General features: G+C 40.0%; 1 protein-coding gene across 1 annotated transcript in view; it reads left to right on the top strand.

Annotated features, from left to right (window-relative positions):
- Positions 1 to 7,433, top strand: part of itfg1 (integrin alpha FG-GAP repeat containing 1) — a 578,524-nt gene extending 571,091 nt beyond the window's left edge. Inside the window, exon 18 of the mRNA XM_034185393.1 lies at positions 7,116 to 7,433. Coding sequence (XP_034041284.1) covers positions 7,116 to 7,175 — 60 coding nt within the window. The 3' untranslated portion in view covers positions 7,176 to 7,433. The remainder of the gene's footprint in view (positions 1 to 7,115) is intronic.
- The last annotated feature ends 6,141 nt before the right edge of the window (positions 7,434 to 13,574 follow it).

The raw sequence follows: 13,574 nt of genomic DNA, 5'->3' as shown, positions 1-13,574 counted from the left end.
AACTTAAATTTAACCTTTATTTAACCAGGTTAGTCCCACTGAGATCGAGATCTCTTTTACAAGGGAGACCTGGACAATATTTAAGAGCCAATTTTTATAAGAGTCAGGCAGGCTGTGATAGTGACCAATTCAGATTTTGCTCAAACTTTGGTAACTGGATGCACCCTCCACCAAACGAACATACACCAAAGGTTTTGGCCAAATTCCCTACGGTGACCTTGCCAGGGGTCATCAAAGTTCACACCCAGTGTGGCCTAAAACTGGAATTTGGTGAACAGGGAAGTTTTAGACAGCTCTTACATGAAATGCATTCAGTCCCCCAAAGTACTTTTGTGATCTAAGTATTATAGGAGGACAGTTCTTCAAAATAATCACTAATCTTGGTTTGGGGATTGAACGCATTGACTATAGGGGGCGCTTCAAGTTGGCGAATTTCCAGAAATACTCATATTTGTGAAGGCTATTACACAATACACGTTTATTCCCCCAGCAAGATTTTTGTCTGTGAGGCAACGTGCTAACCACTAAGCTACCGTGCTGCCCATTCTCTCCTCCTGCCAACAAAGGATGGAAGCCAGAATTCAGTTTGATGAGAATATGCAGTCATATTGTGCAAAATCTAGATTTATGTAAATTTTATATTTAAATATGGTTGGGTTTTAAAGTTGACCACCCTATGAGGCCGGGTGCTAGTCCAGTGTCACAGTCATCATCACCAGTGTGATATCTTAAGCACTGTGAGTAATGAGGCTAACAAAAGCCCCTGGAATGCCTAAAATTTAATGTCACCAGCGATGAAAAAATAGAGAAAAATAGCAAATACCAAATATGCATTAATTTGGAAATCAGTCACCATTTTGGCACATCTGCAGCGATGCTGATCTGCGCTGCAGGGCTGACACTGTGGCAATCAAAGCCCTGTTCTTTTTCTTTTCTGCTGAGAGTCACAAGTGAGTCTAAACAGCTTTTAGATACTTTTCTTATAAATGTAACTGGCGTAAAGTCATTTTCACATGAAGACATAACAGCCATGGAAATATTGTTGAAGTATGATTGTTTTGTGTGAACCAGTGGACTTTTACGCTAACACAGATTTGTTAATTGGATTTGTTAATTGTTTAAACTGTAAAAGTGTTTGATTCATGAAGTTTTTCATCCACATTTCAGCTTTGAAGGTACAAATATAAAACTGAAAATAGTCCAGTTGAAATTCTTCCCCAAGTAATGCCTGGTTCATATGGCAAGACTTTAAAATCGTCAGTAGGTTTTCAACACCTGAGAGACCTCACACATGGGAATAAAAAAAATCATAGATGTAAGAGTTTTGGTCGTAGAGTGTGTGGTGTGCAGCCACACGGTAAATACAGCACACCATGTTATGTGCTGCTGCGGATTGAGGAGCGGACCAGCGTCTGACTGAACCCAGCGCTAAATAACCAGAAAGCGGTTCCAAAAACAAAACCAATTTATTTCCCTCCTGTGCAATAATTGGTGTACAACATAAATATTCGGTTGTCTGGCGAGGTGAAGGACGGTGCGCTCTCCAGCGCCCAAATGGATCGAAGCCCGGCGCTTTCTGGACTCAGATTCACCGCCGAACACCCCCCAGGTGGATACGACACACTGACTCTGTGAAGGACGGAAAAGGTGAGGTAAATCAACAGAGCTACAATACATATCCTTCAAAGGCACACACTATCAGCAACACATTCAGGTCTGAATTTAAACTGTCTATAAATGAGCAGCTTCTCACAACAGGTGGAGGATCATCAATCCGTACGCCACAACAGTGAGGAGCAAACTGCACAATTCTCGTCAGTGTTCAAATATACTGCGTAACAAAATATCAAATTACTGTTAACACTTATTCAGACAATCATCACCTCTGATGCGTGCTGACAGCATGTGTCCCTCACCCGTCCTCCTTCACAGGCACGATGTGTCAAACCCAGGCGTGGTCCTCCGCGTCTCACAAACGAACATCACAAGGTCGAGTTCCCGGCAATTCTGCTCAAATCACTCATGGCTTAAATGCAGAACGCCATCTCATTATCTGCTTCAGCTGAAAGTCTTTAAGTTTGCACGTGAGCATCATCCACAGGTGCTGCAAGCCGTTAGGCCCTGCACGTGAACATCCTCCGCAGGCGCAGCCAATAGTTCTAATGAGGGTGAAGGACTCTTCCGCCAGCACCTTCTCCACAGAAAAAAACCCAGTTTGCATACCACCTGGAGAGCAAAGAAAAGAAAACACCAACATGTCCAGCCACTCCCCCCAACACACAACACACCACACACCAACAGATTTCACTCACGACAGGTCAGACGGGAAATCTCGCAAAACCTGTCGAGATCAAACGTGACTTAAGAGTAAACAATTTTGGATTCCCCTCCATGCTTCATTCACCTCACTTTCTGATTGGCTACACTCCACATTCACTGGGCTGCGTGCTTGTTTGTGCTCAGGGCACACCCCACATGCTGGGATATCAGGCCAAGACAATCCAACATGTTGAATATTCACAGTTTGCAGTCTGAGCGGTCCCGAAGTCCTTCCGAGCAGACTAGAGCACTCAGAACACATCACACACGGAAGGAATATCTGATAAGATTATCTTTAGAGCCATCACGATAGTCAGGGCATCCTTAAGATTGCTGGAAGGGGAAGATCGGATCAGAAATCTGTATAATTATCTTGCCGTGTGAACCAGGCATAAGATAATTATTAAAGGGGTCATATAGTGCAAAACTAGTAATGTTGTGATGTAATACTGTCATTGTCCAAAAAGTGAAAAATACTGTGATACTAATTTTAGTTGATATTGCCCACCCCTACTGTACGTGCAGAACCACTTTTAATTTCTAGGTTGGTTTATATGTTTGGAGCAGCTCTTACACCTGACCGAGGTTGACACAGAGATTTCCGGTGAAGCTCCGGAGCCCGGCTCTCGTGTCCCGGGGGGAGTTCAGCATTCTGCTTGGCATAAATCAGCGCAAATGAGGAAAGACCAGTTAAACACTTGCCACTTTTGAACATGTTAAAACTTTCGTGAGCTCAGCCAGACTTCTCAGTCAGTGTCCCGTCAAGATAAGCTGTACTGCACAACTAACTGCACATGTACTTTCACACCTTACCTGTTGAGTTGACGTACAAAATTAATTAATTGTTTTAACAAGATGCAGTTTTGAAAAGTGTACACTGTATTTTGCCAATTTGTATACTAGGCATGGGATGATATTTTTTTGTTTTTGTTTTGTTTTTTTATCATAATTATCTTGGATAAAAATGATAATATAACAATAATTAATAAACATTGTGTACAAGTTTAAAAAGGGCTTAAAATGCTGGCATCACAACAGTACATTTTATTCCAGGCTAAAACTGATATTTTTATTGTATAGTTTTTCCTATGGGCCAATATCAACTGAACTTATCCAAAATAAAAAATAAAAAATAAAAAATGAAATGTCATAGAACAATAGTCATCATCATAATAATAGTGTGTATATGATAGCAAGAACCTAAACAAGTTATAAATACAATTAACATTAAAAAAAATACATAATTAACACAAAATAAAAGTATTGAGTTCATCTTCAAAAGGTTGCTGAGGTCTAAGGTTCTAAAAACATTCTGGACTCACACGCCATTACAACTCATTATAGAAACTTTGCTTAATTTATTACCACCCTTGAAAAATGTCAGCTACCCATTTTATAAACACCAGCCAATCTGGAGCCCGTGGATCCCCACAGGCAACGCACTAGTATGTGTGTGTGTGTGTGTGTGTGTGTGTGTATATATATACATATATATATATATATATATATATATATATATATATATATATATATATATGTACAACCCCTGGCAAAAATTATGGAATCACCGGCCTCGGCGGATGTTCATTCAGTTGTTTAATTTTGTAGAAAAAAAGCAGATCACAGACATGACACAAAACTAAAGTCATTTAAAATGGCAACTTTCTGGCTTTAAGAAACACTATAAGAAATCAGGAAAAAAAAAATGTGGCAGTCAGTAAAGGTTACTTTTTTAGACCAAGCAGAGGGGAAAAAAATATGGAATCACTCAATTCTGAGGAATAAATTATGGAATCATGAAAAACAAAAGAACGCTCCAACACATCACTAGTATTTTGTTGCACCACCTCTGGCTTTTATAACAGTTTGCAGTCTCTGAGGCATGGACTTAATGAGTGACAAACAGTACTCTTCATCAATCTGGCTCCAACTTTCTCTGATTGTTGTTGCCAGATCAGCTTTGCAGGTTGGAGCCTTGTCATGGACCATTTTCTTCAACTTCCACCAAAGATTTTCAATTGAATTAAGATCCAGACTATTTGCAGGCCATGACATTGACCCTATGTGTCTTTTTGCAAGGAATGTTTTCACAGTTTTTGCTCTTTGGCAAGATGCATTATCATCTTGAAAAATGATTTCATCATCCCCAAACATCCTTTCAATTGATGGGATAAGAAAAAATATATGATGTAATGACAGCCATCTCCCCAGTGCCTTTACCTGACATGCAGCCCCATATCAACAATGACTGTGGAAATTTACATGTTCTCTTCAGGCAGTCATCTTTATAAATCTCATTGGAACGGCACCAAACAAAAGTTCCAGCATCATCACCTTGCCCAATGCAGATTTGAGATTCATCACTGAATATGACTTTCATCCAGTCATCCACAGTCCACGATTGCTTTTCCTTAGCCCATTGTAACCTTCTTTTTTTCTGTTTAGGTGTTAATGATGGCTTTCGTTTAGCTTTTCCGTATGTAAATCCCATTTCCTTTAGGTGGTTTCTTACAGTTCGGTCACAGACGTTGACTCCAGTTTCCTCCCATTCGTTCCTCATTTGTTTTGTTGTGCATTTTCGATTTTTGAGACATATTGCTTTAAATTTTCTGTCTTGATGCTTTGATGTCTTCCTTGGTCTACCAGTATGTTTGCTTTTAACAACCTTCCCATGTTGTTTGTATTTGGTCCAGAGTTTAGACACAGCTGACTGTGAACAACCAACATCTTTTGCAACATTGCGTGATGATTTACCCTCTTTTAAGAGTTTGATAATCCTCTCCTTTGTTTCAATTAACATCTCTCATGTTGGAGCCATGATTCATGTCAGTCCACTTGGTGCAACAGCTCTCCAAGGTGTGATCACTCCTTTTTAGATGCAGACTAATGAGCAGATCTGATTTGATGCAGGTGTTAGTTTTGGGGATGAAAATTTACAGGGTGATTCCATAATTTATTCCTCAGAATTGAGTGAGTTCATATTTTTTTTTCCCTCTGCTTGGTCTAAAAAAGTAACTGTTACTGACTGCCACAATTTTTTTCCCTGATTTCCTATAGTGTTTCTTAAAGCCAGAAAGTTGCCATTTGAAATGACTTTAGTTTTGTGTCATGTCTGTGATCTGCTTTTTTTTCTACAAAATTAAACAACTGAATGAACATCCTCCGAGGCCGGTGATTCCATAATTATTGCCAGGGGTTTTGTATATATATATATATATATATATATATATATATATATATATATATATATATATATATATATATATATATATATATATATATATATATATATACGAGGGCTGTCAGTAAAGTAAGGGTCCTTTTTATTTTTTTCAAAAACTATATGGATTTCATTCATATGTTTTTACGTCAGACATGCTTGAACCCTCGTGCGCATGCGTGAGTTTTTCCACGCCTGTCGGTGACGTCATTCGCCTGTGAGCACTCCTTGGGGGAGGAGTCGTCCAGCCCCTCGTCGGAATTCCTTTGTCTGAGAAGTTGCTGAGAGACTGGCGCGTTGTTTGATCAAAATTTTTTCTAAACCTGTGAGACACATCAAAGTGGACACGGTTCGAAAAATTAAGCTGGTTTTCAGTGAAAATTTTAACGGCTGATGAGAGATTTTGAGGTGATTCTGTCGCTTTAAGGACTTCCCACGGTGCGAGACGTCGCTCAGCGCTCTCAGCCGCCGTCGTCAGCCTGTTCAAGCTGAAAACCTCCACATTTCAGGCTCTATTGATCCAGGACGTCGTGAGAGAACAGAGAAGTTTCAGAAGAAGTCGGTTTCAGCATTTTATCTGGATATTCCACTGTTAAAGGAGATTTTTTTTAATGAAAGACGTGCGGACGGATCCGCGCGTCGGGACGCAGCCGACGCGGTGCGGCGGCACAGGAAAAACACCTCCATGTTGATAACCATTTGTAAAATCCAGGCGGCTTTTGATGGCTTTCAGTGGAGTGAGTATATGAGAAATTGTTTAACAGGCAGGACATGTTCCAACTTGTCCTTAAGGCTTTCAACAGAGGTGTTTTTCCTGTGGCGGAGCATCGCGGCGGCTGCGTCCCGAAGCGCGGACCCGTCCGCACGTCTTTCATTAAAAAAATCTCCTTTAACAGTGGAATATCCGGATAAAATGCTGAAACCAACTTCTTCTGAAACTTCTCTGTTCTCTCACGACGTCCTGGATCAATAGAACCTGAAATGTGGAGGTTTTCAGCTTGAACAGGCTGACGACGGCGGCTGAGAGCGCTGTACGACGTCTCGCACCGTGAAAAGTCCTTAAAGCGACAGTATCACCTCAAAATCTCTCATCAGCCATTAAAATTTTCACTGAAAACCAGCTTAATTTTTCGAACCGTGTCCACTTCGATGTGTCTCACAGGTTTAGAAGAAATTTTGATCAAACAACGCGCCAGTCTCTCAGCAACTTCTCAGACAAAGGAATTCCGACGAGGGGCTGGACGACTCCTCCCACAAGGAGTGCTCACAGGCGAATGACGTCACCGACAGGCGTGGAAAAACTCACGCATGCGCACGAGGGTTCAAGCATGTCTGACGTAAAAACATATGAATGAAATCCATATAGTTTTTGAAAAAAATAAAAAGGACCGTTACTTTATTGACAGCCCTCGTATATATATATATATATATATGTGTGTGTGTGTGTGTGTGTGTGTGTGTGTGTGTGTGTGTGTGTGTGTGTGTGTGTGTGTGTGTATAATCTTTTTGTGTATTTCTCAATCAGGACAGGCGTTGTGCACGACTGTGATTGATGTCTGTTTGTTCTCTGGTGCAGAAAGCGGACGACCGAGAGAAGAGACAGGAAGCCCACCGTTTCCATTTTGATGCCATGTGAAGAAAAGTACTGCTGCATCATGGGAGTTGCCTTTCATCTTCCTGATTTAACCCCACGCCGCCCCACCTCTGCGCACACATGACAATTTTTACTCCTTTTTTCAGTGGCCCGATGAACCGATCATCGTTTGCCTCAAAATGATTCTTTTAGATATTTCTCAGTCCTGCATTTGGATCTAAAATATTTATCTGTCATTTCATTTATTTATTTCACTGTTAGAACTACAGGAGTCGTTACAGGGCCACAGAGATGTCGAGAGAGTGGAGAGCGACAATTCTAAAGCGGTGATTCCAAACTGTCAGCAGTGTGGTTTTAGTAAAACCACACACCTGTTGAAATGTTCCACACTGAACTGTTTGCTCCTACGCGGTGGCTCTGGCTTTGTATTTACGTTTGGGAAGGAAACAAAGTGAAGTTTGACTTGAAATGTGTTCCTGTCTGCTGTCTGTGTGTCACTGTGGTTCCATCCAAACAACCCGTCTGCGTCACTGACAAACTTCAGATTTTATTTCTGGCTGTGTTCTGCGATGTTGACCTCAGCATTACATCTGAAACAAACTGAACCAAAATGAAGTTGTGCAGCACTTTGGCCACCAGTCTGACCAAAAAGGATGAATGTCCTTCATGCAGTCATCTTCTGTTCATTTCACAGGTACAGGAGTACTACAGAAATAAATAAATAAAAATTGTTTCTCTGTTGCATCTTTTTTACTTCTGCTGCATCAGTGCCACACATGTAAAAACTGTTGTGAAAAGGATTTAATCTTGCTCTCTCTGGCATCGGCTTCATTTTTCTCTTCAAAGCTGACTGTATCTGCGATGTTTTGGTATTTATTTTTACATTTTTGTATTTCCAGATGATTTGCGCTTTTTTAGCTATTAAATGTGGCCGTACGTTTTGGTTTTGTGGATTTGATTTGCATCTGAATGTGGAAGCTACTAACTGTGATTGCTACTGATACGTGTTTGAAGATTGAGAATAAAGGTTTGCCCTGCTTAAACAGAGTTTGTGGATTATTAGACTCCAGGTTTTCAGCGCTGCACTGTCACTGCCTCGCATTCTGTTACAGCAATAAAATTATACAATGTTTTGCAAAAAAAAAGGGGGGGGGGGGTGAGGAAAGTTCAAGTTAATGTGCCCAAAATCTTGAAATATATTATAAAGCTTATAGATATATATATAGATATTAGGATTATAACTTGATAACCTATTATAATATTTAATGCAGTTGAAAAACAATTGGATTGGTCAATTAAAATCTTTACTTTTGCATCTAAAAATATACAAAACCTATTCCCAAAGATTAAAAAAAGCTTACTGACAAGAAGGATGCTTATTTTTGTTGTAGTCCTTGAGAATACAAATGTTAATGGAAATACAAAAATAAATAAACGTCAGTAACTGCAAGTACAATAATAGGAAGAAAATATAGAAAACAAATGTAATTTTCAAAGAAACAATTTAAGATAAAACTAATGTGAAGGAAATCCAAGAAAACCTTTTCATATCTGTGTGTGTGTGTGTGTGTATATATATATATATATATATATATATATATATATATATATATATATATATATATACAGTGTTCAGAATAATAGTAGTGCTATGTGACTAAAAAGATCCAGGTTTTGAGTATATTTCTTATTGTTACATGGGAAACAAGGTACCAGTAGATTCAGTAGATTCTCACGAATCCAACAAGACCAAGCATTCATGATATGCACACTCTTAAGGCTATGAAATTGGGCTATTAGTAAAAAAAACGTAGAAAAGGGGGTGTTCACAATAATAGTAGCATCTGCTGTTGACGCTACAAACTCAAAACTATTATGTTCAAACTGCTTTTTTAGCAATCCTGTGAATCACTAAACTAGTATTTAGTTGTATAACCACAATTTTTTATGATTTCTTCACGTCTGTGAGGCATTAATTTTGTTGGTTTGGAACCAAGATTTTGCTCGTTTACTAGTGTGCTTGGGGTCATTGTCTTGTTGAAACACCCATTTCAAGGGCATGTCCTCTTCAGCATAATGCAACATGACCTCTTCAAGTATTTTGACATATCCAAGCTGATCCATGATACCTGGTATTAGTAGAGAAGCTTGAATCTTCGACTGGACTGGGTTGCTTGATGTGAGGACGTTTCGCTTCAAATCGCAGAAGCTTCCTCAGCTAAAATTCTTGCTCTGGTAGTCTGACTTCTGTCTTGACTCTTGTAGAGAAGAATAAACAGAAGCCAACAAAAGCTGGAGTTTTTTAAACCTAACCAGACCCCTCCTACCAAGAGGCCGACTGCTATAGGCTAGTGACTAAACAATAGCTCTAATTAGCACCTATTGTGCTCTAGTTAGCACCCTCCTAATGACAGGGCAGCTGTCCCTCCTAATGATGGGACGGAAGCCTCTCCTGATGGCTCCTTTGACGACTCTCCTGATGACGTGAATGACTCATTACCATGAACAAAAGACTGAAACTGCTTTGACCTGAGTACCCCATTGTAAACGGGACAAAGCGTGTCTCAGACCCCCTCCCCGGTTAAGGCTGGGTTTCAACTGTTTCACATAGAATGCTTCCTTGACACCTCTCTCAAACTATTTCTTCTCTATGGCTAAGATTTTAACTTCCTTGTCCTCAAACGTGTGGTTAGTGTCTTTCAGTTGGAGATGAACTGCAGACTGAGGTCCATTTGCACCCTCTCTGCGGTGCTGGTATAGCCTTTTGTGTAAAGGTTTCTTAGTCTCACCTATGTAGTGTTCATTACAGTTTTCCTGACATCTGATAGAATACACTACATCGCTCTGTTTGTAACTAGGGATCCTGTCCTTAGGGTGAACTAATTTCTGTCTCAAGGTGTTAACCGGTTTAAAGTAAACTGGGATTTTGTGCTGTCTGAAGATCTTCTGTAGTTTTCCCCTACTCCTGCTAAATAAGGGAGAGACACTCCTCTTCTTCTTGTCTCCGTCTCCTGTCTATCTGGTTTCTTTGTTTTCTGGGACTTCTGCACTTTGTCCAGGGACCATCGTGGGTACCCACATACTGTGAGGGCTTTCCGTACAAGTTGTTGTTCTTTAGCCCTTCCCTCTGCAGTTGTGGGCACCTGTAGGGCTCTGTGTTGAAGAGTCCTGATCACCCCAAGCTTGTGTTCAAGGGGGTGGTTTGAGCCAAAGAGCAGATATTGGTCAGTGTGAGTGGGTTTTCTGTAAACCCCTGGCATGTCCTCTTCAGCATAAGGCAACATGACCTCTTCAAGTATTTTGACATATGCAAACTGATCCATGATACCTGGTATGCGATATATAGGCCCAACACCATAGTAGGAGAAACATGCCCATATCATGATGCTTGCGCCACCATGCTTCACTGTCTTCACTGTGAACTTGGCTTGAATTCAGAGTTTGGGGGTCATCTCACAAACTGTCTACGGCCCTTGGACCCAAAAAGAACAATTTTACTCTCATCAGTCCACAACATATCCCTCCATTTCTCTTTAGGCCAGTTGATGTGTTCTTTGGCAAATTGTAACCTCTTCTGCACGTCTTTTATTTAACAGAGGGACTTTGTGGGGGATTCTTGCAAATTATTTAGCTTCACACAGGCGTCTTCTAACTGTCACAGCACTTACAGGTAACTCCAGACCGTCTTTGATCATCCTGGAGCTGATCAGTGGGTGAGCCTTTGCCATTCTGGTTATTCTTCTATCCATTTTGATGGTTGTTTTCCGTTTTCATCCATGCGTCTCTGTTTTTTTTGTCCATTTTAAAGCATTGGAGATCAGCCTATAATCTTTTTGCACCTGCGTATAAGTTTGCCCTCTCCAATCAACTTTTTAATCAAACTATGATGTTGTTCTGAACAATGTCTTGAACGTCCCATTTTCCTCAGGCTTTCAAAGAGAAAAGCATGTTCAACAGGTGCTGGCTTCATCCTTAAATAGGGGATACCTGATTCACACCTGTTTGTTCCACAAAACTGACAAACTCACTGACTGAATGCCACACTACTATTATTGTGAACACCCCCTTTTCTACTTTTTTTTTTTTACTTATAGCCCAATTTCATAGCCTTAGAAGTGTGCATATCATAAATGCTTGGTCTTGTTGGATTTGTGAGAATCTACTGAATCTACTGGTACCTTGTTTCCCATGTAACAATAAGAAATATACTCAAAACCTGGATTAATCTTTTTAGTCACATAGCACTACTATTATTCTGAACACTACTGTATATTTTTTTCTGTTTGGCTGCCCAAATTTATGCACCTGGCTAATTTTGTTTAAATAATTATTGCACACATTCTGCAAATACTAGAAACTTCATTTCACTTCTCAAATGTCAGTGTGTTCGTCTGCTATATGATATATTTAGCTGAAATTTTTGATCCAGACAACCAATGATTTATAATGGAAATTCATGGAAATCATCAGGGGTGCCCAAACTTTTGCATACAACTGTATTTGTAGCTCACCCACTGTACATTTGCAAGTATTAATGAGACAAATTTAACTCCATAGGAAGTTAGCATGCACGCTACTGTCTGCAAAATGTCTTGTAAATGACTCCAGAGTCGGCATGTGAATCTCATCACTGACAACAATTCAATTTGCACCTTGATACACTACCAACACTATGATACATATGATGATACTGATGATACGATGCAATACGATTCACCGCTGTTCCCGATTCAATGCGATTTGATATGTATTTGACGGTGATTCAATTCCTCACAATGCAATACAATGCGATTTGGTGCGATACGAATTAAGGGTGGGTATTGATAAGATTTTATTGACATTATCGATTCTGCTTATCGATCTGATTCTTTATCGATTCCCTTATCCATACCTCTTTTCTGTGTTTTAAAAGTAGGCTTTCCAAGTTTTCTATGTCAACAATATTTTATTGATTCTTAAAGTAAATAAATAAGGAATTTGTCACTGGATCCTTGATTTTGACATAAAAAAAAAACTCAATAAAATCTGTACATGGTCATTGAATCCTTGATGTACATGATGGATCCTTGATCTCTGGACAGAAATAGAAATAAACAAAATCTGTAGTTTTTGTCAAAAGCATTTCCTTTCAGATATTAATGAAACAAGTGGAACCCCACAGAGTCTGAGCTGAGCTCTTCAGCTGGCTGCTGTACGTCAGGATGTAATTCATTAAAAAACAGGATGTCTCATTTTGAGAAAAAAAAACAGGTTGGTCACTTGTAGTTTATGTTTGTATTATAACATTTGGAAAGAGGTGTGATTTGATTTAAAACGGTGATTCGCTCTGAGGTTACTAATTCCGAATGAAATCTGCACGGCTCTTTGGAGCTGCGCACTTAGTCCAACAAAACAGAGGATATTATTATTATTATTATTACTACTATTACTATTATTATTATTATTATTATTATTATTATTATTATTATTACTTCCTTTACCTGAAGACAGCTTCAGTTTACGAAGTGGCTGGTGTTCACGCCAGTGGACTTGCCGTTTCTGAAAACCAGTGAACTAGAGAACCAGCAAACAGTGAGTCGAAGCTCTGCTTTGTTGCTTCAAGCTTCAGGCAGACCTGCTGCAGTCTGCAATCAACGAAGAGAAGTGCTAATTTTCTCGATAAACACCCTCAAAAACAACGGCCGCTACAGTGTCTCAAACTGTCCGTGGTGCATTCAATGTGCCTTGGATAAAGTCGATGCAAGCAGTCAGCGAGCAATGCAACACTATTCAACCCGTCAATTGAATCAATGCACACTGACTGAATTGATGCACTCGCATTATGCACATTTGTATCTATACTCAACAAAAATATAAACGCAACACTTTTGGTTTTGCTCCCATTTTGTATGAGATGAACTCAAAGAGCTAAAACTTTTTCCACATACACAATATCACCATTTCCCTCAAATATTGTTCACAAACCAGTCGAAATCTGTGATAGTGAGCACTTCTCCTTTGCTGAGATAATCCATCCTACCTCACAGGTGTGCCATACCAAGATGCTGATTAGACACCATGATTAGTGCACAGGTGTGCCTTAGACTGTCCACAATAAAAGGCCACTCTGAAAGGTGCAGTTTTGTTTTATTTGGGGGGGGGGGGGGGGATACCAGTCAGTATCTGGTGTGACCACCATTTGCCTCATGCAGTGCAACACATCTCCTTCGCATCATCCGTGAAGAGAACACCTCTCCAATGTGCCAAACGCCAGCGAATGTGAGCATTTGCCCACTCAAGTCGGTTACGACAACGAACTGGAGTCAGGTCGAGACCCCGATGAGGACGACGAGCATGCAGATGAGCTTCCCTGAGACGGTTTCTGACAGTTTGTACAGACATTCTTTGGTTATGCAAACCAATTGTTTCAGCAGCTGTCCGAGTGGCTGGTCTCAGACGATC

Source organism: Thalassophryne amazonica, chromosome 2 (genome assembly GCF_902500255.1).
Source record: "Thalassophryne amazonica chromosome 2, fThaAma1.1, whole genome shotgun sequence".
In the NCBI taxonomy this organism is placed as follows: domain Eukaryota; kingdom Metazoa; phylum Chordata; class Actinopteri; order Batrachoidiformes; family Batrachoididae; genus Thalassophryne; species Thalassophryne amazonica.
The sequence above is the reverse complement of the archived record's forward strand: the minus strand, read 5'-3'. Positions and strand labels throughout refer to the sequence as shown.